The 26,948-nt window shown below is 59.5% G+C and overlaps 2 protein-coding genes across 2 annotated transcripts in view; one reads left to right on the forward strand and one right to left on the reverse strand.

The window, feature by feature from the left end:
- Nucleotide 1: 1 nt before the first annotated feature.
- On the forward strand, nucleotides 2-9,179 carry NAT8L (N-acetyltransferase 8 like; the record flags this gene model as incomplete). Its single annotated transcript, XM_059371691.1, has 3 exons — nucleotides 2-131; nucleotides 1,443-1,607; nucleotides 4,115-9,179. Coding segments are annotated over 3 exons (663 nt in total), but the record flags the coding sequence as incomplete, so codon positions are not given.
- A 1,732-nt stretch (nucleotides 9,180-10,911) lies between these two features.
- LOC132003788 (DNA polymerase nu-like) overlaps nucleotides 10,912-26,948 on the reverse strand; it is a 106,712-nt gene continuing 90,675 nt past the window's right edge. Inside the window, exons 12-17 of the mRNA XM_059379538.1 lie at nucleotides 24,155-24,286; nucleotides 19,648-19,758; nucleotides 17,104-17,182; nucleotides 13,080-13,147; nucleotides 11,775-11,830; nucleotides 10,912-11,156 (exon numbers count right to left, since the gene is read on the reverse strand). Coding sequence (XP_059235521.1) covers nucleotides 11,058-11,156; nucleotides 11,775-11,830; nucleotides 13,080-13,147; nucleotides 17,104-17,182; nucleotides 19,648-19,758; nucleotides 24,155-24,286 — 545 coding nt within the window. The 3' untranslated portion in view covers nucleotides 10,912-11,057. The remainder of the gene's footprint in view (nucleotides 11,157-11,774; nucleotides 11,831-13,079; nucleotides 13,148-17,103; nucleotides 17,183-19,647; nucleotides 19,759-24,154; nucleotides 24,287-26,948) is intronic.

Here is a 26,948-nt window from a genome sequence, read left to right on the forward strand (position 1 = left end):
GTTCCGCGCGGCTGAGCAGGAGGCGGCGCGCCGCATCTTCTACGACGGCATCATGGAGCGCATCCCCAACACGGCCTTCCGCGGCCTGCGGCAGCACCCGCGCACACAGCTGCTCTACGCCCTGCTGGCCGGTCAGTGCGCTGGGGGCCCCGGCGCGCTCCGCCCGGCCCCTCCGGGAACAGACGCGCCGGGCGCCCTCGGCCCCGCTCGCCCCCACCTCAGGGCCCGGGCCTGGCAGCGTTCCGGTGCCCGTCTGGGACTCGGCCTGGGAGGGAAGCGGGCCCCCTCGGTGGGGCCCCCTCGCTCGCGCCCCGACGCGCACCCGCGCGCCACCGGCTTTCTGCAGCGGCCTGGGGCGAGGTGGCCACCGGTGGTGGCGTCCGGGCTCCCGGCCAAGGCGCGCCGGGCGGGGGCGTGGGAACAAGCGCCGGCGGAGGGGAGGGGGCTGCGGGCCGGGAAAGGGCCGGGGTCGCCGCCCGCGTCCCCATTCTGTGCGGCCCCGCCGGCCCGGTTCCTTCCCGGGTCATCGCGGGTGGGGGCGGGGTGGCGGCAGGTAGCGCCCGCGGCTGAGGCTCCGCGCCTGGCGCGTGAACTATATATAATCCGCGGGGCGGGGGAGGCTGCCTCGGCTTCTCCAAGTGCTAATTTATGAGGGGAAGACAGCCAGCTCCCCCCGGGTGCCGGAGGGGGCCGAGCACCGAGGAGGCAGAGTGAGGGGGCGGGGGGGGGGTGGTAGCCCCCTCAGGGGCTTTGAGGCCTTTCTCCCGAAGCCCCGGAGGGTGGTTGTCCCCATTTCACAGGTGAGGAGCTTGAGGCTGGGGCTTGTTACTTTCCCAAGGTCATGCAGCAAAAGTGACTTTTGCTGTAGGTTTATGGGCTCCGGCAGCCCTGATGAATCTGGAAGCAATCTCCGGCTTCCCTACCCTCTCCTTCGGACCCTCCTCATAACCCCCGTTGCTGGCCCTGGGGAGAAGGTGGTCCTGGGGCCTTCTGCTGGAAGGTGTCCCTTTCCTCTCCCACTTTTGCAACGGTGAGACAGCCTGCAGGGGCCTGGGAGCTTCCCCTCTGGCTAGAGTGGCAAGGGTGTATGCTGAGCCCCTTCCAGGGATGGGGGCCCCTCCAACCCTGCCTGGGGCTGTTGCCTCTGGCCATTGAGGGCAGCCTGCCCAGAGGCCCCTGCTGTGCTCAGGACGTTCAGAAGTCCTGTGATATCAGACTCCCGATCAGCCTGCCTATAGGGTAGCGAGTTTGGGAATAGGGCAAAGCAGCAGGAGCAGGCAGGCTTGCCTAGCGCTCCTCCAGGGAGACAGTCATAGCACCTCTGGCAAGGCCTGTCTGCGCCTGTGTCTGGCTGGCATATTTAGCAGGGAGCTGGCAGGTGGGGGGTCCCCCGGTCAGCCGGGCAGGTGTCCGCCACTCACTGGGCTGTCCTCCCCCTGCAGTGCTGTGTTTCGCCCTGACCCGCTCACTGCTGCTGACGTGCCTGGTGCCAGCGGGGCTTCTGGGCCTCCGCTACTACTACAGCCGGAAGGTGGTCCTGGCTTATCTGGACTGCGCCCTGCACACAGACATGGCCGACATCGAGCAGTACTACATGAAGCCCCCGGGTGAGCCTTCCACTCCAGCCCCATCTTGTCCCCTCCCCTTGCTCCTCTTGCCCTCGAGCAGCTCCTCTTGCTGGGGGGCTGCCCTAATCCCAAGCACCTCGGACAGACAGGCCCCAGAGGGCAGGGATGAGGGGGGATGGCCAGGCCTGGGTGGGCCCAGGCTGCTGCACCCCTGGGATGTGCCTTTGGAATCAGGGAGAGCTCTGGCTGCAGGTTGGGGGTGCAGCAGGTGGGCAGGGCGGGGGGAGTGTCGGCAGAGCTAGGTCCTGGGTGGTGAGGCAAGGCCCCTGAGTGTGCACCCAGACAGACCCTGGGCCTCTGTCCTGCATCCTGGGAAGAGGGGCTGCCACGTGTCCCGGCTCTGCTCTCTGTGCTGATTGCACATTGCATTTCCCCAGAGCTCTCGGAGGGGCTGGGGTCTGCCGTGCTTTGCCAGGGGTCGGGCTGGCCTGGAGTGCCAGGCGCAGAGGGCTTCCTGGTGGGGAGAGGGTTCTGGGGGTTCTCTGAGGGTTGGGAGCTCTGGAAGAGCAGGGGTGTTGAGTCCCCACTTCTGGTCTCGGGGCCACTCAGTGAGGCAGAGGGTCTCGGCCCAGCACCCTGGCCTTCTGTGCAAGGAAGGGCTCAGTCTGGTCTGGAGCCGCCTGCAGCTCCTTGGCTGTTCTGGTTGTCCAGGCTGAGCCCAAGGATTTCCTTCACGTCCGGAGCCAGAGAAGGGAGGCTTTGTCTCTGCCCTCTGGGATGTGAGGGTGTCCCAGGTGCAGAGGGTTCCCAGGCTGGGGAAATGGAACAGTGTGGGTCCCAGCAGTTGGTGAGGGCATAGAGGAACCTGCTGAGGGTCACAGAAGGACAGTGGGGGACAAGAGAGGCACAGTATACCAGTGCAGGGGTGCCCCACCTTGGCACTGCCAGCTCCCATGCCTGCTGGCTCCCAGGGAGCCAGCCCATCCTGCGGAAACCTGCCTGCCCTCCCATTCCCACCACTGCCAGGCTTTGGCACCTTGGGTTCTCTTTGACCCTCTCATAAGCTTGAACTCAGCTTATCAGCCTCCATGGAGTTGCCAGGGACAGGAGGGAGCGCGAGGGCCAGCCCCACCTCACTGGTGCCCAGGTCCAGGCTGCTGAAGCAGCAGGGGGCTCAGGGTGGGGGCCAGGGGGGGCAGCATAAGGACCCTGCTCTTCCTGGGCTGCAGTCTCCCTGGGTGTGGGGCGGTGCTCGCCCTCCTGGGATGCCTGCTAGGTTGCAGGAAGGTTCCACTGAGGCAGGGAGGCTGGACTGCAGTGGCCAGGACAAGGCTGCTCAGGGTGGGAAGACTTGGTCTGGCCTAGGTGTGTGAGGGGAGCCAGAAACCCTGGATGGAGGGCAGGCCAGCTATTGGGGGGGTCCATTTGGGCAGTGAGCCCTCAGCCACTGCTGAGCTCGGGGTGAATGCCAGGTCTCCAGGTATGGTGGTGAAGGGGACAAGGGCCCCTTCTGCCCAGCTGATGCCGGCAGATAGGACAGTGGGGGACCCTTGGGGGTTGGGTGGAGGGGCAAGGTCATGTGCAAAACCTTGATGGGGGAGAGTATGGCAGCTTAAGGAGAGCAGGTGGGGGTAGTTGGTGGCAAACACTTCTGTGGGGGTTGGAGTGGCCGTGGGAAGGGCGAGTGTAGGTGGGGCTCCTCAGCAGGCACCCCTGTTGGCCAGTCTCTGCCTCCTGGGGCTCCTGGGCCTATGGTCAGCAGAGGTGACCAGACTCTCATGCCCTGTAGGCCTCCCCACCCACTTTCATTCTCTCTCTTCTTGCTTCTCTCCTGATCCCCATTTGGCCATCCTCTTCCTCTCCCTGCCCCGTGTGGGACTGTGATTGGTCCAGGCCATGGGTGGGGACAGCTGGCCTGGCCACTGGACTCCTGCCCAGGAGAGGCCAGGGTCAGTGGGAGGTATGCAGTGGTGCCCATCTGTCCCCTTTCTCCACTTGGACCATCCTCGGAGCCTGCCAAGGGCCTGCTTCTGTGCCCCGATCCAAGCAGGCCACGGGGCTCCCAGGCTCCTCCTAACCCAGGAGCATGGTGGCCACAGGACCTCCTGAAGTCCCTAGGGCATAGCTCCCAGAGGGATCCTGCTGCCCTGGCCTGTCCTCCCAGGCCCCCCGAAGTCCCCATTGTCGGGGTCCTTCTGGAGGTCCGCTCGTGGCACCTCTCTCCAGCTCCCTGGTGTGGATGCATGGGGACAAGTATGGTGGACCCCGAGTGGCTGGGAGTGAGGGCCTGTCCGTGGCTATTCACTGCCCATCCACGCATTGGCTCAGGGGTAGCTGGGCAGAGGAGGGGTCTGCGTGGCTGAGGGTTGCCCAGCTCTTGGCCACTGAGGGAGGGACTCTGGCCCTGTAGCTCTTGTCTGCCTGGCCTCAGGCCCAGGGCAGAGCCTCTGTGGATGACAGGCAGGTTGGGCCCAGCTCTTTCGGCACCGAGGGCCCTGGAGGGGCAGCTTTGTTGTGCCAAAGCCCTGACTGCCATGTCCCTGCAGGCTCCTGCTTCTGGGTGGCTGTGCTGGACGGCAACGTGGTGGGCATTGTGGCGGCACGGGCCCACGAGGCAGACAACACGGTGGAGCTGCTGCGTATGTCCGTGGACTCACGTTTCCGTGGCAAGGGCATCGCCAAGGCGCTGGGCCGCAAGGTGCTGGAGTTCGCGCTCGTTCACAACTACTCGGCGGTGGTTTTGGGCACAACCGCCGTCAAGGTGGCCGCACACAAGCTCTACGAGTCGCTGGGCTTCAGACACATGGGCTCAAGTGACCACTACGTGTTGCCCGGCATGACCCTGTCGCTGGCCGAGCGCCTCTTCTTCCAGGTCCGCTACCATCGCTACCGCCTGCAGCTGCGCGAGGAGTGAGCACTGCCTGCCTGCCCGCTGCCCACCTGCCGCCCGGCCACCCCGTCCGCCCGTGCCCGCCTGCCCACCACCCGGGCCCGCTTGCAGGCACTCCCCTTGGCGTTTGTGGTGGGTGTTTCCTTTCCACCATCACGCGGTTCTCCGGCTGGCTTTCTGGGGAGCGTGGGGCCGCGGCTCCTGTGTGACACTCTCGGGACTGGTTGTGTGTAGCCCCGGCCCCTCGCCCCTCACCCCCCCCAGCCTGCTGGGGTTTCGTCCTGAAGAGTGACAGCATGGACCGCCACGGGCCCACGTGGCTGCTCAGCCTGCACGTGGGTCCCCTCCAGGCCCACCGAGCACAGAGCCTCTGTGGCACGGCCCCCACCCGGCAGATCCCCAGCTGCCAGCCAGGCTGTGGCCCCGGGAGACCAGACCTACTGGTCTGGGTCATGCCGACTGGGCTGGCCGGCCACTGGCCCGCGGGGCACCGAGCTGGCCACGGGTCCCGCTTCGCTCCGTGCATGCTGAGGACATGGCCTGGCTGCCGCATGCCCACGGCCCTCTGCCCTGCCGCCCCGCTCAGCCTGGGCCGACACCGGGCAGTGCCCCCACCCAGCCTGCCAGCCAGCCGTGGCCGCCCACCTGCGCTCGGGAAGGCTGGCCTGCCTCTCACCACCCCTGCTGCCCCTGTCCCAGCTCTGCTTTGACACCGAGTCACGAGTCACATTTCTTTCCTTTTGGTCCCTGCCCCTCCCCCACCCGGGCTTCACTGATGGCATCATCATCCAGGTGTGGTTCCCGCAGCCACCTGTGGCCCAGCCTGGTCAGGGTCTTTCAGGAGAGCAGGGTGGGGACGCAGTGGTGCGGTCGCCTCCCCCCAGGCCCAGCTGGATGATGGTGGCCTTTCCCAGACCTCCCTGAGGACTGCTCTGCCTCACGGCTCATGGGCTCTGCCCGGTGAATCTTCCATAAGCCAGGCCGCTGCCCACACCACCGAGCCCACAGCTTCTCCCAGCCTGAAACCGACCCATTTTTTAATAAGTTATTTAGACAGAATAGCACTCTGCATGACTTTAATTCTTGGGACAAAATGGTAGTTGATACCTTAACACACACGCACACACACACACACACACACACACACACATGTGTGGTCTAGAATATGCACTATTTCTGGCCCAGTTTGGTGGGGGCGGGTGGCCGGGTGAGTAGAGTGTTTCAGATTTTGAAATCTGGAGTGAGACCCTGACTTAGCACTCTTTCCCTCAAAGAGCATTTCTGGTCTGTGTGGAGGCTCTGGGCTGCCCCCCTCCAGCCTCGACTTGTGGGACAGAGGTCAGCAATGGCGGCAATTTCCCTGCTGACCCTGGAAGGAGTGAGTGCTGTCCACTTTGGCCAGGAGGCGGGTGTGGCAGCCTGGCTGTGCTCCTGGCCTCTCCTTTCGGGGTGGGCGGTGGCGGTCAGGTGTGGGGTGACCTGAGTGGGTGGAGGAACGGGGTCGTTGGCAGTGGCCACGTGTCCAGCTTGTGAGCCTGGACCCGGCCGTGGTGGCAGGAGGGCCGTTGGTGCCCATTGAGGCCCCTTTATTTTGGGAGCTGGGAAAGGGGGAGTGGCAGGCACTGTGGGCCATGCAGCTGGGTCCTACGTAGGGGACACAGAGGGGACATTCTCAGGTGCTTCGGGAACAAGCAAATGTGTGAAGCAAGCCCAGTGTCCCGAGGGGCCTTTCTTGCTGTCTGCAAATGAGATATTCGTAGAACATTGTACAGACCCCGCTCTCCCCTGTACATTTCTCCCTGGTGGCGTCCGGTCCCTTCTTGGGGACGGGGGTTTTGTAGACTGTACAGAAATCGGCACCCTATTTTCTTGCAGCTCTCAGATTTTGTTAATCTGGATTATACAGACAGACGTAAAGTGTTTTAGCAAAATGGAAAACAAACAGTTGTGCCTTTTTCCTCTTTCTGTTTAGTTTGGTTTTGGCTTGGGGTGGCCTTGGCTGGCGTTGGGCGTGTTGGGGGCTGCGGCTGGTCTGAGGCCTGGTGGGGCAGGTAGGATAGGTGGGCGCCACGTGGGCCCAGCCTGGTGGGGAGTGTCTTGTCAGTGGGAGCCTGGGGCTGCTGCGGCTTCCGTTGATCCTGTGCCTTTGGAGCCTGGGGTCCCTGGTGTGGGGACATGTGGGTGGGGGCCAGAGCTGCCAGCATCTGGGTGACATTGGCCAAAGCAGGTGGCCCCAGTTGCTCCTGGGAAGACATGTGGCCCTCCCCTATCCTACTGGTGTCTGTCTGTTCATGTAGGATCTATGGGCTGGTGGGGGGGGCGGGGACTGCAGTGTCTTTCCCAGTCTGGTGGCCCAGGGTGGCCTGTGGCACTGGCTGGGTGTACCCTGTGCTTGGGACAGGGTCTTTGCCTGGCCCATGTGCAGCTTGGCAGCCCCCAAGATCACCAGGGGAGCAGATTCCCCATCCTTTCCTGGAGCCAGAGGCTGGGCATACTCGTGGGGGATGCCTATCCCTGGGTGGCCACTTCCCTCCAGCCTGGGAGCTAATCCTCCACAAACGTGCACCGAGATGTGAATTTTATACATTTGTAGAAATTCTGATGTTACTACTTCTACCTCTGTGAAGCACCTGCCTGGGTTTCCACTCAGTGGTGTGTCTGGGCAGCTCTCTGCACTGGCAGGCCCTGGGCACCCCCCCACCCCCAACACCGCCGCTGGCCTCCTGGGCCTCCCCCAGTGGCTCCTGCTGAGGCCTTGGGAAAGCAGGCCCCCAGACATGGCCCCCATGCTCAGGAGACAAGGCTCCTAGGACTTTTGGAAGCCTCTGTTTTTGGATGGGAAAGCGGGAGGTGGAGTGTTCCAGAATGTTTTTGTTGGATGAGCCTGGAACACAAGCCCAGTGGGCAGCTCCGGGCAGTGGGATGCAGGGCAGCTGAGACCTCTAGCCTCTCGGGATGGCTCAGCGTCACCAGTGTTCCTGGGGCAGCACCTACTGCCCAGGGAAGGGGTCTGAGGAGAGCTGGGGTTGTCTGTGGATGCCGAGGTTGTTCCCCTCTCCCCTGTACCTGCTTCTAGCCAGGCCTCCCATTGCTCCCCTTGAGTGAATAGGGCAGAGAGATGGGCCAGCCTGTCTCAAGCAAGGTGGGGGGTGGCCCTACAGCTGGGCTGAGGACACGAGGTCCTCAGGCAGCCCCCATTCTGGCCTGGTTGTCCTTCCTCAGAGAAGACCTTTCCAGTGGACAGGCTGGGGGCTGCTCTTCACATGGCTTCCTTGGGAATCTGGCAAGTGCTCGGGAGGCTCTTGCGCCACAGCGAGTCATGCTGGCAGTGTGAGTGCCCACCCCTACCTGCCCCGCCCCCCTGGCCCGCTCCTGATTGCCCCTGCCCACCCTGCCCTTTCCCTGCCTACCCCTGCCCCCCTTGCCTGCCCTTGCCACCCTGGCCTGGCCCTGCCCGCCCTGGCCTGCCCCTGTCTGCCCTAGCCTGCCCTTGCCCACCCTGGCCTGCTATGGCCCACCTCTGTCCGTCCCTGGCCCGCGCCTGCCCGCCCCTGCCCGCCATGGCCTGCTCTATGTGGCTTTGAGCCTGGGCCCCTCGCTGGGCTGGGACCAGGTCAGGGGCTAAGCACAGAGCCACCCCCCTGTCTGTGTCCAGGGAATGGCTGACAGTGGTCCCCAAGCCTTGGGAGCCTGGCCCCCATCCCCAGCAGGTGGGCAACATGGACCCTGTGTTCATTTGAAGCTGCTTTTATGACTCTGTTTTGGCCACAGCCGGTGTTCCTGTGCTGGTGGGCCTTTGGCTGAGGCCTTCTGGGGCTTGTGTTCTGGGCTGGGTGTGGGGTAGATCCTGGAATGTTTGCTCTTTGGTGCCGCAGGTGGGGCAGCCCAGGGCCTGGGGTGGGGGAGGAGGGACTCCGACCTGTCATTGTTGGATGTATTTTTTTTTAACAGCAATAATTAGCCATTTTGAAGAAGGGGTGTGTCTGTGTGTGCGTGCCTGTGTGTGTGTGCACCATGCACGTGTGCACACATGTGTATGTGTGCTGCGTGTGCGTGTGCACACATGTGCCCACGCATGCCTGTGTGGACCTGCACATGTGTGCACGCAAGTGTAAGTGCGTGGTGACAGGGAGGGGACCTCCTGCTGCTGCATGAATGGGCCAGCGCTAAGCCCCACGCTGAACGGCAGGGTTCTAGCTGGGTGCTGTGCTTCCTTCTCCCAGGCCTGCCCCAGGGCCCAGGGGACCTTGAATGTAGTGCTCCCCACCCCCCATGGAGGGCGCTGGACAGGTCTGTGGGAAGTGGGGGGCCCGGGATGAGCCTTTGCCTGGGTCCCTGGGTGTGGGGGGGGCTGGCAGGGGGTGCACACTCAGCCAGACCAGCCGAGATCACACATGATGACACAGTGTCCCCTGGGTCAGGCTGTTGGACCACAGCTGCTGCGGACGCTGTGTCTTTGGGCGAGCAGAGTGCAGACTGGGTCGTGGTGGTGGGGTACACTTCCTGTGGCTTACTGTCCATGAGCCCACGATTGCGGCAACTGTCCTGAGACCCCTGGGTATGCCAGAACCCTCGAGAGAGGCGGAGACAGGCCACAGGGCCAGGGCGGGGTGGGGTCTCCGGCTTCCTGTGGGTGTGTGAGCAATGGGGGAGGGGGGGTTGCTGTGGGCCCGGCTGCCTACTCGGCCCCCAGTGCTGCTGTTTTTCAATAAAACCAGAGTTGACGGAATTGGACTCCTGTGAGTTCTTGAAGCGCCTCCGCGTGGCACTTGGCCAGGAAGGGCTGCTTTGCTGGAGATGCTGGACTCCTCCTCGGGCAGGTGTGGGTGCCGGGTGCCCTGTGGAGCCGAGGCCACTGGCCCTGTGCTGGCCACCTTGGCTGGGCTTCACCTGCCCACTTGGCACCTCCAGGGAGCAACTCAGGTCTGAGGGGCCCAGGTGATGGCGGCAGGCCCACCTCCTTCCTGAGGTCTGTGAGGGAGGATGACATGGGGGTTGGTGCTGGGGACAGTGAGGTGCTGTCCAACTCCAGACAGCTCCCTGCGGGGGCCTTTCCACTGTGGGAGGAGCAGCCTCTGCTATCCCATCCCCAGGGTCGGCCTCCTCCTGCAGGGAGGGTTTTGGGCAGGCCCTAGGATCACTGAAATCATCGTCTGTGGCCTTGCAGCCTGTGGGGCTGGCTTCTGCAGGCAACTCACTCTGACCCTCACTACTGGGGGGCACGAGCTGTGTTTGGACATCAGCCTGGGGCCAGTGTGCAGCCCAGCAGTGGCTGTGTCTCTGAGCTGACCACGTGAAGACAGGCCCCCTGTAGGCAAGGCCACCCACACGTACACAGGCACAGGGACATGCAACACATGCCCACGGCTGGCATGGAGGGATCCAGCTCTCCAGATTCTAGAACGTTCCATCACACAGTGGTCAGGCCTGGCAATACAGATGCTCATGCAACCCATGAAGACAGTGACAATACCTTGAGGCCACAAGAAAAGTAGGGCTGGGCACAGTAAGCAGAGAAGTGGGATCGGCACAGGAGGCTGAAGCCCAGCCACCGCCTACCTGAGCAGCTCTGGTGCCTGCTGGAGGGGCTGCCTCGCACATGTCCCCCAGCCCAACAGGTGCTGCGCGGGTCCTCAGAACCCAGACAGGGAGGCACGCGGGATGGAGACCCTGGGGTGCCTGGATGACCTGGAGGCCGGACCCACAGGGGACCTTTGCAGGGCTGTTGCAGGGGAGGCAGCTGAGCAGAGGTGTGGGAATGGCTGGGCACCGACTACCCAAGTGGGCTTGTACAATGATGTAAACTTTCTGTCCCTCCGTGTCCCCACTGTGCAGGGGTGGCCACCGTGAGGCTGTTGGGGTGCATGGTCTGGGAAAGCCACTTTGAGAGGAGAGTCGGAGAGCTGGCTGGCTCCCAGGGACTGGTCAGGCCAGCAGGAGGTTCGTGGGAAGGCTGGGGACACCCAGGAGCACTCACTGCAGAGGCCCGGATGGCCTGCCCAGCCTGACAGCACAGAACCCATGCCCACCCCTCTGTGCTTGTTCTCTGCACCTTGGCGGCCGTCAGCGAGGCCTGGGAGGAAGGGGCTCTCCGTGGCTGCGGGGAGCTCTGGCCAGCAGGGAGGGCCTCCAGGCTGCTGGTAGCTCCTGGGGCACCAGCTAAGTGCTGAGCAGCTGTGGACCTGGTGGAACGCAGCCCGGGCTCTGTGGGAGAAGGGCCGGGAGCCCCCGCTGTGGGCCGGGCAGGCTGCTCCTGTCTCAGCCGCTCAGCTCTGGGCCAAGCAGAGTGGATCAGGGGTGTAGGCATGGCATCTCCCATCCACCAGAAGAATTCATTTGCACAGAGAGGTCTGCTTTGAAAAGGCTTTTACTCCGGGGGACAGCCCAGGGGGTGGATGTGGCCCTCTCCACCACAGGCTCTCACTGGGAGCCCATGCAAATCGCTCAGTGCTGACCTTGGGGAAGGCCACACAATGGACTGGTGGAAACCAGTTCTCTCCTCCCACTGTTGCCTGGGGCTACAGACAAAATGAAGACGAAAAATGCAGGGGTAGGTGCTGACAAGGGGACTGGCGGTGGCAGGGTGGTTGCTTGGAGACTCAGCGGGATGTGGGCTGGGCTGAGGGCCCGGGGCCCTCCTGCAGCGGCACCAGGTGGCCCCATGACTGGCCAGCACTCAGGCTCACCTTCAGGGGCACCTGTGGGCGGCAGCGGCGGTCAGTTCCAGTCCCAGGCTCGCCCTTCCCCCCACTGCTGGGCAGGGGTCCCCAGCTCCAGGCATCCATTTGGCCCGAAGACGTGATTCGACACAGCCACACACTCACAGGGACAGGCAGACAAGCACCCCCAGACCCTAATACCCCAACCGTGGCTGAGCTGCTCAGCTGACCTGCCCAGGCCTCTGCCAGGGAGCAGGCCTGCAGGTGCCTTAGGAGAAAGATGCCAAACGGGGTCTGGGGGAGCCCTCCCAGACTCCCTAACCCTGAGTGGGAACTTGCCAAGGCCCTGGACCATGGTGCAACAGCTCCCTCTCGACAGGGAGGGAGGACGGGGGCTGCCAGTTGCTGCAGTCCCCTGCCCGCTCTGTTCCCTGCAGGACTGAAGGCGGGGGTTGGGCCTCCGGGAACCACAGGGCAGTGGAGGAGGCCAGCAGTCTGGAGTCTCGGGGGCTGCCTGTGCCCTCCATCCTGTCCCTTGGTCCCCTGGGAGCTGGACTCAACTCTTCTGTTTGGTAGGCACTGGCCGTGAGTGGCCAGTTGGAGGGAGCCTGCAGAGCTGCGTGGGACCTGCCTGCCTCCCCGCCCCTTCCCCCTCACCTGCAGCTGCAAGGCCGGCACGTCCTGCAGGGCCTCCATGGTCCCCCTGACTAGAGCTGGAAGAGAGGGAAGAGGGGGAGAGGGGCAGCCCCAAGCCCTCTGGACAGAGATGGGGCTGTCATGGGAATGCCTAGGTCCCAGCCCTATCCTGGCCCCCAGGCTCTGCAGTTATTCCCTGAGTCTACACGGCCAGCCACGCTGGTGGATCCAGCAGCCCTGGCATCACCTGTGGCTGGTGCCACTGGCCACACACCCAGCACAAGCCTGATGGCACCTCAGCTGCCCCAGCTCTGGTTGCTGAGCAACTCCCCCAGCCCCAGGCTCAGCCAGTGGGGGCCTGGGCAGTGGGGGGTACTGGAGGCCTCTAACTCTGTCCAGAGGCTTTGGGGCTGGGAGGAGGAGGGAACGTTGGGCCATCCTGGCTGACACAGCATGGGCAGGAGGACCCATGCTCCCACCAAATGCCCATGAACTTGCATGTGATGGTAAAGCCTGGAAGGTCAGCTGTGTGGTGCTGGTGGGCTGAGCTGGCCGTGTGGCCTCAGTTGCTCTCTAGCCCTGAGACAGGGAGCAGCCCAGGCAAGGGAAGGGTCTGCTGGCTCAGTGTTTCTCTGAGTTTGCTCAGAACACTTTGTCTCTTTGATCAACAAATATTTCATTCCATCCTACTAAGTTATCTATAATTTTTGATACAGAGATTGTGACAGAAAGACCCGTTGAAGGAGTGGTTCTCCCCTCTCTGGCTGCGGGCTTAATGGGCCAGCTCCTTGGGGACCCGTCTTGGGGTGCCTGGAGTGGGCCAGTGGCTACTGAGGGCAGTGCACCTGAGCTCCGTGACCTTGTTTCCTTCTCTGTGCTGTGTAGATGGTTGTGGTCGGGGGGGGGGGGGGGGCAGGAGGTTGGGTCAGAGGGTTGCTGGGTCCCTGGGAGGGAAGCATGCCCTCCACCCCCAGCCTGGGCCACGCTGGGGAGTGCAGGGGTGTCCAGGTGCTTCCTAAGGGTGGAGGTGGACTCTGGCCCCCTCCCCCAACTGGGGAAATACCAGCTATGCAGGGAACCACCCCACCAAGGGAGGCAGTCCTGATGGTAAGATGGAGTCTGCAGTCTGGGACTGAGGGCCACAAAGCCAACAAGTCCAGAAGGGGAGTCCGTATTATCTAGGAGCCCTGATGCTGAGGCAGGTCCCACAGGGAGAACTGGGGCGTGGCCAGGGTGGGGCAGGTTCACTCAGCATGGGGCAGGGAGGGGCAGCCAGAGTGGCCTTCCTTTCTGAGAAGTGGAAGGTGCTGTGTGTCGCCGGCTCACCTGCAAACTCAGGAACCTGTGGCTCTTCCACCTCAAACAGCAACTCGTCGTGAAGCTGGGCAACCAGCCTGTAAGACATGGCGGGGGCAGGGAACACCCTGAGCTGTGGCCTCGAGTGGCCACTACGGAAGCCTGTGACACAGGGCACTCCAGACCACATGACTGGGTGGGGCGTGGGACACCCAGCAGGACTGGATGCAAACGTCTCCCCACAGAGTGGAGGCCGGTGGCCCTCAGCACGTCCCTGCTCAGGAGCTTTGAGAGGGCTTTGGGTCAAGTGCCAGGGGCCAGCAGGGGTGCACGTTCTGTGGAAGGTGGGGTCTGGGCTGGCATAGGTGCTCTGGGAGGATGATGCCTGCAGGGGGCTGTGGCCTGGGACAGAGGAAGGTGGCTTGCCCTGTGTACTCAGGGAGGGGAGGCATGGTGCAGATGACCCACAGGAAGGATGGGAATGTTGGAGGAGGGGACCTGTGTACTCTGCCCTGTGTGTGACTTGCTGAGCCCAGGACTGGGCCTTTGAGGTCAGAGACCACGTCCAAACCTTGTCACTTTGCAGGTGTGGTGTGGGAGGAAAGAGGTGGCAGGCAGAGACACTAGGAAAGCTGGGCTGGAGAGGTGCACAGAGGCCCCCCCAGGTTGGTGGTCCCCTGGACTGCAAGCCTACCTGGGAGAGGGAGCCTCTCTTCCTACCGCGGGGCAGAAGTGAGTGTTGCCCGCAGGTCCAGGGGCCCACAGAGCTTCCTCCCGTCCATCTGTCTGCCTCTGCCTGCTGGGAGAGGATTTGCCCGACCTCCAGGCCGCCCTCTAGAAGCCAGAATGGGTTGGGGGCACAACGGTGGGACCTCCGCTCCTACAGGATCTTCGTGTTCAAGCGGCAGAAACTCTCAGGTTTAGCAGCAGCACAGTTCACACTTCTTGAAGTGACGCCTTGAGTTCTGAGCTGCCAGTGTGGCAGCAACCTAAGAATAGGCCTGAGTCGTTAGTCACTTACACACCGCTCCCACAGCTGCCAGTGACATTCCTGGACTTCCAGCTGGAAACTGGGGCACAAAGATGCAGAGACACCCATGTGGGGTAGCTGAGTGTGTGGGTCAGACCCCACTGTTTCTGAGCAGTGGCTGCCCGCTGTCCTGCTGTCCTCTCGATGCTCCTGTGAATGAGGGCTGCAGCAGAGCCCGGCCTCCCTGGATGACATCCTGGCCCTGTCAACCCCCTGTCACCATCCGCAGCCTTCCTGCTTGGCCCTTCCCAGCGTCAGGAACAGTCCATGGCTGCCCAGCCATCTCACAGAGCCCAGGCTCATCCAGGCTGCTCCACACTGCGTGGCTGAGTCTCTTGCCTCTCCTGGACCCCCGACACCTTCTCTGCTCATTCCTGAGGCCGGGAGATGGTGTTGTGCCCCACGGTGGTGAGCCATGCCTGGCCAGGAGACTGGAGACTGGAGACTGGAGGTCAGAGGGCACCCCTGGTGGCCAGCCGATGGCCCTGTCTTCCACATCTTACCGACAGTCCCTTTACTCAAGGGCAAGGGAGCGGGGGAGGGTCTTGTGGAGGCAGCCTCCATCCAGAGGTCCAGATCAGGAGAACTGGGTGGCTCTCCCAGGCCTCTCAGTGGCAGGGGCAGGGGCACAGCATGAGCAGAAGGGGCAGCTCTGTGGCTCAGGTGTGGAGGCCCAGTGCTGGTCCAGCTCTGCACAGTCTTGGACATGGGTAGGCTCTGGGCCTCGGTTTCCCCTTGTCTATACTCAACGTTTCTGAAGCTTCTTTCTGGTTCTGACATGTTCTGAATCTTAGAAAAGCCTTTTCACAGAGGCCCCATGTCCTGAGAGGCCGAGACAGGATCCCTGAGAGCTGACGGCTCTGCCAACAACTGGCAGTGGGAAGTTCGGAGGCCTTCTTGCTCTGGGCCCAAGGCTGCAGGCCCCAGGGCCTGGGGGCAACTGGAGAAGGCTCTCTGGGCACTTGCTCCACTCTGCACAACCACAAGCCTCTGGTGATGCATCTCGTATCCTCACATGTGGCTCATGGTGGCTTATTCTTTTTTTTTTTTTTTTAAAGATTTTATTTATTTATTTGACAGAGAGAGATCACAAGTAGGCAGAGAGGCAGGCAGAGAGAGAGGAGGAAGCAGGCTCCCCGCCGAGCAGAGAGACCGATGCGGGACTCGATCCCAGGACCCCGAGATCATAACCCAAGACGAAGGCAGCGGCCCAACCCACTGAACCACCCAGGCGCCTCATGGTGGCTTATTCTAACCTCGATCCAAAACTTCTCCTGTTGCTCCGGGAAGAACAGAGCAGAGTGAGAAAGGCCCCAGATTCCACACTGAACCGCTTCATGATCTAACACATCCTATCTGCTATGGGAAGCTTTTCCCAGAGACAGTGAAGCCTGAGAGGGGGCAGCGGGGTGCCAAACCCGGAGTGAGAACCATTTGTGCTGAGCTCTGGACTCCTCAAAGAAGATCCCAAGTCCTCACGGACCATCTTCCTTTATCAATCCCACAAAACACCCAAATGGATCAGATATCTCTGGACTACGATATCACAGAGGCAGAACAACCCTGCAGCCTTCGGTTCCGGCCAAGGTGGTGAGCTACACAGGCCGCTCCAGCCCCTTCTGAAATGGACCCTGTGGAAAGCACCCCAGGGAGCCTGAGGGGCAGGGGACTGGAGGCCCAACACTCACTGGCGTGCGGAGGGCGGGGGGAGCAGATGGACATGGAGCAGAAGAAACCAAGAGGAAAGATTTCCCATTCTGCTTTCACACCCCACAACCCCGGCCCTGCCCAGTGGCGGCAGAAACCAGACACACAGCCCAGACCCCTGTGCAGGGTCAGGAAACTGAGAGCAACAGATCTGACCCCGCCCGCCCTCGCTCCTCCCCAGGCCTAGTCTGGCAGCCACGGAGGCCCCCTCCTGAGGGTGGTTGGTCAGTGGGAGGCGGTGTCTGGGACAGGGGTTGCAGAGGGCGCTGTTGGGCAGCTCTGTGGGGCTTGGGGACAGTCCTGTCCCCAGTCCTTCACTAGGACACCACCCACAGTCTCTGCTGGGGCCTTTGCCCACTGAAAATTCTGCACAGAATTGCTGGAATTGCCAAAAGAACCCAGGTTCAAATATCAAAATGAACAATATGAAATCTGTGAAGTAGGAGAAGCCTTTTTAAGGAAAGATGAAGGACCTCAGATAAGGATGGAAATCACGCCTTGAGAAGTAGAACAGTATCAAAGCCAAGATGGAACTCAGATGGAGAGGGTCCCGCTGTGCGGGTGATCCCCCCACCCTCGGTTACAAGCTGGAGATGCGGCTACCCAGCCCTGACACCTGGGAAGGGCCCATTTGCAAGAACAGGCCTGCTCTGGCCCGGAGCCCACCCCTAGCATGGCAAACACAAGTGCATGGTGCCCAAGCAGGGGTCAGGTCTTCTGGCTCTGACATTCTCTAGGGGACTTCCAGAGGAGGCTCCTTGTGACCCAGCCTCCTGGATGCTCGGCCACGGAGGCAGAGACAGAAACTGGATAGAGCTGTAGACTGGAGGCAGTGTAGCCCGTGGCTCTGTGGGCCGGGCTGGGTCTCCAGCACACTAGGTGGTGGCAGCCATAGGCCCTGGGGGTGGAGTGGAGTGTGTGGCGGAGTGGAGGGCAGTGTCTATGTCCTGACCTTGGGCTGGGCCGGCAGGTGCTCACACGCACCTAGGGAGATGCATTTCCGCACCAGCTGAACCTGGCTAGACCTCCTCATGCCTGCAGGTGGCCCCTTGCTACTGCAGCGGCCATGAGCTGGCTCCTGGGTACTTCGTTCAGCCCAAGCTGGGAGGCAGGCGCTGCCCTGGGAGTGCTGAGAGGAACCCAGGCTTGGGGGCCCCCTCTCTTTGGGGTTCATGGGAAGTGGAAGGCATTGCTTTGCTCCTGGGGGGTACATGCGTGGCCCAGCCACGGTGTTGACCCACAGAACCACAGGCCTCCCACCTGAGCCCGTCTCAGGGTTAGGGGTCAGGCTGGGTAAGCGGCCACTCACTCACTGACCTGGCCGTCAGGGTAGGGGAAGCAGCCACGGCAGTGAAGACACGGATCATGGCCATCTTACAGAGGTCTGCAGCTGAGCCTGTGGGGACAAAGGGCTCTGTTTCACGAACGATGTGAGGTCCAGGGCCCTGCAGCAGGGTCTCAGCCAGCACACTCTGCCGAGCAGGGCTGTCTTCATTCTCTAAGCAGTGGAATGCAGGACCCCATGCCCTACAGGTGAAAACAGCCCAGATCTACCATCCCACAGTTCCTGCTGAGCAAGAACCCAGCCCATAAGCCTGGGTCCTCTGCTCGAGGCCTCACAGCCAGAGATCAGTGTGCAACCTGACCGTGACCTCACGTGGAAGTTCAGTGAGGGAAGACCCACTCCCAAGTGACCGTAGGTCATAAGCAAAGTTCATTTCGTGCCATGAATGAGCAAGGTTCCTGTGTTGCGGCTGGCTGCCAGCTGTGAGCTATGCATTCGGCTGCTAGAGGCTGCCTTCCGGTCCTTGCCGTGGGCCCTCAGTCAACAAGCAGTTGGCTTCTTCACAGCCACCCGAAGGGCTCCTGCTGCGGTGAGTCCCTGACTTTCACCCCTACACGGTCTTTCAGGGGCCTGCCTGATGAGGTCAGGCCTGCTATGGATGCAAACCCCCTTTCCCCTGTGGCTTGACCTAAGCATGGGGATGATATCATATTCACAGTTTTTGCAGAATCTAGAATCCTGCCCGCTACACCAGCGAATAGACTGACCAGCCATGCGGCTGCTGGACTTCATTGCGCTTGGCTCTCCAGTGGATCGCTTGGGGCGATGATAACACCTCCTGGGTTTGGGGAGGGTAAAGCATGGGTCGAGGCTGTATTGGGCACTCTGCAAGGTGCTAGCCAGTGTAGGGGACATGCCCATTCCAGTGCCAGACACACAGCAGGTGTCTCAGGCATGGGAAACATGAAGTCAGATTTCACTGTGGTTTGAAATTGCTTTAGCTCTTCATGGTTCCCAAGGTTCCCCAAGGGGTAAAGGTTGTTAGTCCATGGACTGCCTTCCTCCACTGTATGGCTAAGCCTCTGGAATATGGATGTCCCTTTCCTGAGAGTGTGACAGGAATACTGGACATGGAAGTCTGGCCTCTGAGGCCGGCCTGCTGGTGGTGAGGGGTCCCAGGTGGGGTGGGGGGCTGCCCTGGAGTGGATTGTCAGGAAAAGGACACGGAGCTGGAGAAACAAGAATGGGGGAGGTGGGAGGGGTGTGTGGGGAAGAGGAGGTGGATGCGTCACGGCTGGTCGTGTTGGCTGATGGGTCAGAGGCTGAACTTTCTCACAGCACTGGCCACTGCTTGCTCCTGGCACCTAGTTCAGCTCACACAGATTTCTGTTACATGGATGAACGGCAGAGACACACGTGTGCAGGGAGGCCATATCCACGGTAGCTGGATATCCTGGCTGGCCTCTCAATCAAAGGTGTCTCCTGTGCAGGACTTTCTGGAAGGGCTCTAACACAGCTTTGGCATCACTGAGCACATGCCTCACTCACATCCAGTGGACAGACATGCAGCCGTGGCCTGATAGCAGCCTCCTACGTGAAAACATGCCATCTCAGGACGTGAGGGCTGTCACCGTCCTCAGCTCCTGTCTGGCCAGTCACATGGGGCCACAGGACTTCTGGAAGATTCTATACTGAGCCCAGACCGATCCTAGCAATTGTCCTGCCAGCTGCCACTGGGCCTCCTGCTGTCCACACAATGCACGGGGGGCTGAGTCTGAACTCAGGGCTGCTGTGTCCCCTCTCTGCAGGACTCACGGGGACAGGATCTCCACCCTGCCCCCAGTCCAAGCTGCCTGCTCCCTGTCTGCTAGGGTCCCTGGCCACCTTCCTATGGCAGAACCCCCCTCTGGGGGCAGGTGGTGATGTCCTGCCTCAGGCCTCATGTCTGGGCCCTGGGGGGTCTCGGGTCCCCATCTGTGACCCATGGGTCACCAACAGGATGACACCTGACTCCCAGGCTGCCTGGGGCCTCCCTTGGACAGCTTGTGGCCCATGGTGTGTGGAGCCTGTGATTATCGCTTTACCTCTCCACCTATATGCAGAGATGTGAGCTACTGGCGGCTGTGGCTAGAGACAACAGAAGAGTCTTTATGACCGGGGAAGACCGCATGCCCTTGGGCCTCCCAGCTGCCTGCCACCAAGGACTGCGGGACCTAGGAAGGCCTGCTGGGTCTTGAGGCCTTGCTGCAAGATCTTACCCCTGCCAGGCATGACCGGCAGGACCGAAAGCCCCAGGCCAAGAGTGCAGGGACTGAGTTCCAGATCTCGCCCTTGTCCTGGCCAGAGAAACTCCAAAAGCCTAAGGTCCCTCTTCAGAGGTCGGGATGGTGTTGCCTGCCAGTAAAGCCCCCAAGTCCTGAGTGCCCACTGAGCGCCAAGCGTTATTTTGCTTGGGCCTCCCCCATGAAGGCCAGGGGGCACAGGAGCAAGGACTGGCACCCTGATAATCCAGGGGTGTCACTCAGCCCTGTGGTGCCTGAGAAACCATGGCAGGTGGCCCGAGGGGCTCTGCATACCTTGCACTGCGAAGTTCACGGCCTGCCTCTCAGCTTGCGCCCGCAGCTGCTGGTCTTGTGCGTGGACCCTTGGCAGCAGTCTCCTTCTGCCCATGATGGATGCCACGTAGCCTGGGTCATGTGAGGGAGAAGAGGACATGAGGCAGAGATAAACAGGCTGTGCGACGCCCTGGTGCTCACCTACCCTCTGTGGGCACGGCCTCCTCCACCTGGGGCCCAGGGGCCCCAGCAGGACTCCTCCTCACTGCAGCACTGAGCCCGAGTGCGGCGGGGAGCTCTGCTCACTGGCTGCCCGGTCTGTCTTGGGGGCGAGTGGGTTCATGGTGGGAAGCAGAGCAGCCTTGTGGCGGCTCTCCCTCCTGACTTCCGGCTGCAGCCACAGCTGACAGAGGTCAGGAGAGGGCAGTTTGTAAAGACTATGAAAGGCCACTTGCGGAGCTCGGGTGCAGAAGTCCTTCTGGACCAGGCAGCAGCCGGGATGGGGAGAAAGCATTTGTCTACCTTCTACTCAAGGAGGGAGCGGCCCTGCTCCCACAAGGTAGACCCAAGTTTTGTGGGGCCTGAAGTGTCATAATTTTGCAGTCCTCTTCTTTTCTTTCTCTTTTGTGGACCCCAATATGGGGCTCCATCTCAGGACACTGAGGTCACCACCTGAGAAGCTTGACCGCCTGCCCGAGGTCCTCCTGAAGAAGACGGACACAAACATGCTGTGCTGGATGAGTGTGTTCCTGACCATGAAGACCTGTGTTCTCTGAGGTGCTCGTGAGACTGAATCCCCAATCAGGATCTCACATGTCTGAGGACGGGAAGACTTTCCCACGCACATCACAATTACAGAAATGACAGCGTTCGGAGCATCTGCTGCATGCCAGGTGGTAACATCAAGTCTTCTAAGCAGAATGGGCAGTGAGGACAGGGGGAGCCCTTGCCTCCGCCTGAATTACTCAGTCTCTGCCTCTTTGCGTGGTTCGTGGTTCTGGGCTGGAGGCTGCATGCTGTGTGTCTTAGCTGCTGAGCATTAGCTCTGCTCTGCTGCCTTCCTTTCAAGGGTGTTTGGTGGGCCCGTCACGAGCAGATCATCTGCTGCCTCTGAGGCCTGTGTTTAAGCTTTGTCGGGGTAGGTTTGGAGGAGCCTTTAACCGGGGCCGGTTCAGATCCACGACTAGGGTGGGTCTCTTCTTGGCTCTTTCTTGCCCGTCGCAGATGTCCCATGAGGACTGTCCACTCCAAAGGTCAGAACGCAGACAGCTAGCGCTGTATGGATTCTGAAACGATCTAGTCTACTGCTTCCAGATATCACTCTGCTTCATCGTGTAGGGTTCCCCACTCGGTGTGTGTGTCCCGGTGCTCAAAACCAGAGGTGTTCCTCTCCAGACTGGTGCAGTGCCTTTTCCACTGGGCTCCCTGCTCTCTGGTTCTGTGCGTCTCCCATCCTGATCCTATCCCCTTGACTTAGTGAGACATCATCATCTGCTTGGGCTCCCTTCCTGCATGTGCTCGGGCTGCTCAGAGGCTCTAATGGAAAGAGGAGGGCATAGCCCATGATCCAGTGTCTGAAACAGCTGTCCTGTGCATTTGTCCAGCTTTCAAGTTGTTTATTGTGGGAGGAAAGTCTGAGCTCAGTGTGGCCCTAAGTTGAAGTCCCTGCTTCCACACACTCCAAATCTTGCTTCTGCTTCACCCAGTGCTCGCAGGGCTGGGCTCATCGCTCCCGGCCACACTGCGAGGTGACCCCCAGCCCTCACTTCATGTCACTGTGCTTAGGAAGTGGGCCAGGGGATGGAAGGAATGCTCTTCGAAGCCATTCCTGGGCCAGCACAGCCAGTGGCTCTCAATCACACAAGGACAGAGGGAGAGACTGCAATCTCCACCCTGGAATCTGAATTAAATGGGTCGCCGATCTCCCTTCCCCTCAGCTGGACTCCCAGACCAGCTGCTGTCCCAGCCTGGGTGGAAGAGCCGCCTCTCCATCTTGCTTTCATCAACTGCACAGAGGAGCGGACCACATGAACACCTGGCAGGGCCTCTCCCCAAGGCCTTGGAAGGGACCCGGGCCTCCTGCTCACAGTAGCCTGGTCCATCTGCTCCAGACCCAGCAGGGCGGGCATGCCTACATGGAGAGCTCCACGCCTGGGGGTCCGGGCCACCCTCGAGTCTGCGGTCCCTGTTGTCTCTTCGGTGTCTCTTGCCCGCGCTCTCCATCCAGTCCTCCTCAGATGTTGGCTGGAGGCCCCATGCCTTCAGATGGCTCCTGAGGCTCCAGCTCACACTTTGGCCTCCCCTGCCAATCTTTCTCCCATGCTCATGAACTGATTTATGCAAAACAAACCCCGGGTTCTTCCTGTGGCCGGTGGTGTGCCCCCCAGGGTCTGGGCCTGCCGGCCTTTTCTCTGGCCTCTGGGCTGCCCTGGCCTGCCTGTGCACCCCTGAGCTGCTCCAGGCCCTTCTGGCCAGGCCTGTTGGTGGCTCAGACTTCACCCCAGTGAGGCCGGGGTGCACGGTGCTCTCCAGGTGCCTCCCTCCACCACTCCCTGCACTGGCACTGCGCTGGCTCCTATTGCCCCTACAATCCCGTCTTCTGGCCCCTTTCACCCCTACAGTGCCGTCTGCTGGCTCCTCTCACCCCTACGATACCTTCTTTCTGACACTGTCTGCATGTACTTGCTTACTTGTGGGTTATCGTGGCTCTTGAGCTGTGGCCCAGAGACAGTGAGGAGCTCGTATGCTGTCTGGTCCTCAACCTCTGTGTGTCAGAAATTTTAATGATCATTTGAGGATTTCTTCACAGTGTTTACCCAGAAGTTTAGCAGCTGTGTTGAAGAGCACACAGCCCCACACACGGTCCTTCAGGAACTGAGGGTGAGGGAGGGAGGCAGAGGTATGCAGGGGAGCGTGCTGACTCCAGCTGGTGCTGCTCCTGGTGGGTCCCAGCCTGCTGCCACCCAGTAGTTGTGTGAGTTTCAGAAGCCACTTACCTTAACCTCTTGGTGACTCACTTTCTCCGTCTGTAAATTGGGCAAGGAGACTGCCGATGTAAGAATTGCAGTGAGGATTCCACAAGTTTCTTTATGGAGAGCCACGGAAAGCCTGCTGCACCTTCACTGTCCTCTGCCCATAGCGATTCTAACTCCACACTCTACCCCTCTTCTAACGTTTCCGAGTAGGTTAGGGTGCAGGTGGTCCTAGGCGGAGGCTTGAGCCCTGGGTCCAGGGAGCCTGAGGCCTGTTAGACACCAGCTGGGGGTGGGAGCAGGTTGCTGGCTTTCTGTGCCCTGCACCAAGGCTGCAGGGAGGTGGGCGCTGCATGAAGTCAGGGCCCATGGGGGCCCTGCCTTGGGGCTGGTGCTGGATGCACGGTCAGAAGGCACCTGGGGAAGGGCCGTCGGGGGCTCCAGAGAAGAAGGTGGCCAGTGGGCCTGGCAGAGCTGGGACAGCCCAGACCCTGAGGGACCCCAGGGGAGCCTGAGAGAGTGCACCACAGCCACTCGGAAGGCTGGCCCACTGGGCTGCCGCTGTTCCTTCCTTAGTAGCACGAAGGCCCCTCTCTACCTGGTGTTGCCTGCTTTCCTGTGGCCTGCTTCATGAATTCCTGCTCCTGCCAACTCTCCCTGCTTCATTTCACTGTGCTGCTCTTTTCCAAATATCTAGGGTTGAATACAACCCATTTCTGTTCACAAATTTCTTTTTCTGCTTTTTAAAATATGCTTTTAAACTATTCCTGCACTTCTGGGGCACCTGGGTGGCTCAGTGGGTTAAAGCCTCTGCCTTTGGCTTGGGTCATGATCCCAGGGTCCTGGGATCGAGTCCCGCATCGGGCTCTCTGCTCAGCAGGGAGCCTGCTTCCTCCTCCTCTCTCTTTCTCTGCCTGCCTCTCTGCTTACTTGTGATCTTTGTCTGTCAAATAAATAAATAATTTAAAAAAAAAGTGAACGATTCCTGCACTTCTAAGTGAAGGCTCGGTGGGGCCATGCCCCAGTTTTCATGGGAGATCCTCTCACTGTCATTTATTTCTGAGATGTTTGTAATGTTCTCAGGACGTCTTCTAACTCTAAATCATGAAGGAGTGTGATCTGTTCCCAAGGAGGCCGAAGGCCGGCCGTACATTTGGATCTGAGCTATCTTTGCATTCCCCTGTGGTCACTCAGTTTGGGCTAGTTGATGTTCTTTGAAATTTGTGACCAAGTTGTGGTGAAATTTTGTAAATATACCATGTGCTTTTCGTAAGAACATATGTTCTTCACTTCTAGGCGCAGGCCTGTTTCTCTAGTTGCTCATCGATTTCTGACACAAGATTCTGACACATTTTCTAACACGAGATTCCCTCAAGCAGATCCTGGCTCTGGACCCTTCTGGACACTGGAGCCTAGGGTCCCATTTTCTGCTTACCCTGTCCCCACCCATCAGCCTGCCACCCCCCATGGAAGCAGGGCCAGTAGACCAGGGGTGGCTGTAGGTCAGCAGGGAGGGGAAGAGGGGCCTGCAAGTGCTTTGGCTGTGTCTGGCTCACCTGTCTGGCGGCACTGGGCAATGGTTGTTTGGACAAATTCCTTGATTTTCTTGTACTTCTGCAAAAATGTCTCCAAGAACAGGGCAGCCTCTTGCACAGTAACTCCAAGGCAAGCCGCAAGCCGCTCCTTCCCTGTGTGGACAGAAATGCTCAAGATCAGGGGCCAGCTCACACCTGCGGGGACCAGCAGCCAAGCTGCTAGGCAGCAGCAACCACACGCAGAAGTGAGCCTGCAGAAGGGCCCTTGAAAAACACTTTGAGTTCAGGGCCCACTGGCCCCACTTGTCTATTCTGATCAGTCAGGATGATGTTGGCTCTGGCTTTCTGGCTGAGGGCTCAGTGCCCTTCGCCTATACCGGTAACAGTTAGACATCTATTCACTCACTGATATTAGCCGAGTGGCTGGCAAGCAGGTGGGTAAAACTGTGAGTAATATCTCTCAGCCTGTCCAGAGGGAGAGCTGACTCCAGAACTGGGCAACACCAGAGAAAGGCCCAGAGGAAAAGAGGAAGGGAAAGTTTCATTGTCAAATTGTGAGAAAATGGACTGGAGCTTGCCTCCTTGAAATCTTCATTTTGAGACTAACGCTTCTGGTCCAGATCAGTATTTGTTTCCTGGAGGATGCAGGTGTTCTTGTGAGGTTTTTTAGAGCAGGATCTCTGGTCAGGACAGCACCCTGAGGCCCAGCCCAGCCTACAGGGAGCAGATGCTGAGGCCACACAGACCTGGGTCTGAGTCCAGCTCTGTTACCCACGGGTGGCTCCGTGTGGCCTTGGGGAAGTTACGAGACCTGCGATCAATCCTGTTTCTTCACCTATGACTCAAGAACACTAGTCCTTACCTCAGAGGTTGTTAAGGGGACACCTCTGAAGGGACTGACTGAGCTCAGATCCAATCTTCTCTTTAGCCTGAACTGGCCAATGCTTCCAGGAGTCTGGACAAAAACTGTTCCCATCTTGGGAGATTGAAGGGGCAGATGTTTGCTTCCACTGCTTGGCTAGGGAGAATGGGAAAGGCTGTGCTCCCCAGAGTCTCTCCTGGCAAAGAGAGCTCTTGGAGCCCTCTGTCCTTGTTCTCGTCAAGCTTGCCAAATTACCCCATGTCATTCGGACAGAAACAAAAAAACTCCAATTTCTCTATTAGGGCTTAATTAAAGACCATGTGATAGCTTCATGATACAGACCACTGAAATTATCTGTCTCTAAGTCTTTGTTTCTAGGACATTCCAATCCCTGCCCCTCTGCTACATCACTCTAGTGGAAACCTCCATTGGCTTTCAGAAAGGAATCAGATGGTGGTTAGACCCCTCTGGCCCATCTGGCTCAGAGGGACCCTGAGTCTTCTCAGCTAAGTCCTTTCTCAAGTCTAATCTACTGGTAAGCCGAATCAGTGTTTTATTTCCGACATTGTAGTTCTCAGTTTTAGAATTTTTGTTTGGTTCTTTCTATTTTCTGAGATTTCCTTTTATTTTCATTCATTAGGGGCATGTTTTCCTTTATCTCCTTTGGCATAGTTGTAATAATGGCTTTAAAATCCTTGTCTGCTCATTTCAGTATCTGGGTCATCTCAGGATTTGCTTCTATCTTTTGAGTGTGGGTCAAATTATTCTATTTCTCCCTATGTGTAGTAATTTGGGATTAAATCCTAGATATTGTGAATGAAATATTGTGGACACTCTGGATTTTTTTATTTATTATTTTTTTAAGGAGTATTGATGTTTTCTTTTAAAGGAGGGAGTTAATGTGGCTGAAGTCAAACTTTGAACTATGTCCCTCTGCAGTGGGAAGCAGCTGAAATCTTAGAACAGTCCCTTTAGCCTTAGCTGGGCTAAGTCTGAAGCCTGCCCAGGGCTCACCAAAGGTTTGGGCAGAGTTCATACACAGAATTTGGTGTTCTTTGGCTCCTTTGGCTCTCTTTTTTCTGGAATTTCTCCCTCACTTTCCAGATTCTCTGGTTGCTTCAAACTCTGTCTTCTGTTTTCTCAGGGAAGCGAGACTGCATTTCTGTTGGAGGGTCAGCTACCCAGCACACTGACCGAGGCCTGTCTTCGGTGAGGAGTTATAAAAAGGGGAACTCAGCCTGAACCATTCCTCCTGAAAGTCACTTTTCAGTACCTTTCTGGAGTTTTTTATTATATATTTTCCATAATTTATAGTTGATACCTGTGAGAGAGGAGTCTCCTGGGGCCTACTTGGTCATTACACCTGTCATACTTCTCCTCCTCAGTACGTGTGGCCCAGAAAGGATTCCTTTGCTGTATTACATAGAGATGTTGGGAGATCTGAAGGGCAGTGATTGGCTGAGGCCCTGTATTTGAAAAAGCCTGCTTACCAGAGGAACAAATAACGCAGCAACTGCTAAAGAAGAAGACAAGGCCTAGGAAAAAGATGGAGGGCCCGGCCGGTTCTCTGATGCCTGTTCCCACGCCCTCCCCATGGGCCTGTCACACTCAGAGACCCCCAGACAGGATGGCCATTGATGCCATGCGGGCTTGTGTTTCATGCTTCACAGAGACTGGTCCCTTTCACACAACTGTCCTCCGTGCTTTGGTTCACATGTTGGGGTTTTTGAGTTGTAATTGCAGGCAGGCTTGTCCCCCTGAAAGCAAGCATCCCCTGGGGGCAGCAGCAGCATTCCTCAGCTCTGAAATCCTAGATGGACGCGCCATGGGCCTTGCCCCACAGATGGCTGATTACACCTTACACCAGGGGCTGCTGTGTTGCACCGTTAGCTTCAGGAAGATGATCCCCACTCCCTTTTCTCCAACTGTATGATTTTATGATTCCTCGCATGA

This window comes from Mustela nigripes, chromosome 1, assembly GCF_022355385.1.
Source record: "Mustela nigripes isolate SB6536 chromosome 1, MUSNIG.SB6536, whole genome shotgun sequence".
In the NCBI taxonomy this organism is placed as follows: domain Eukaryota; kingdom Metazoa; phylum Chordata; class Mammalia; order Carnivora; family Mustelidae; genus Mustela; species Mustela nigripes.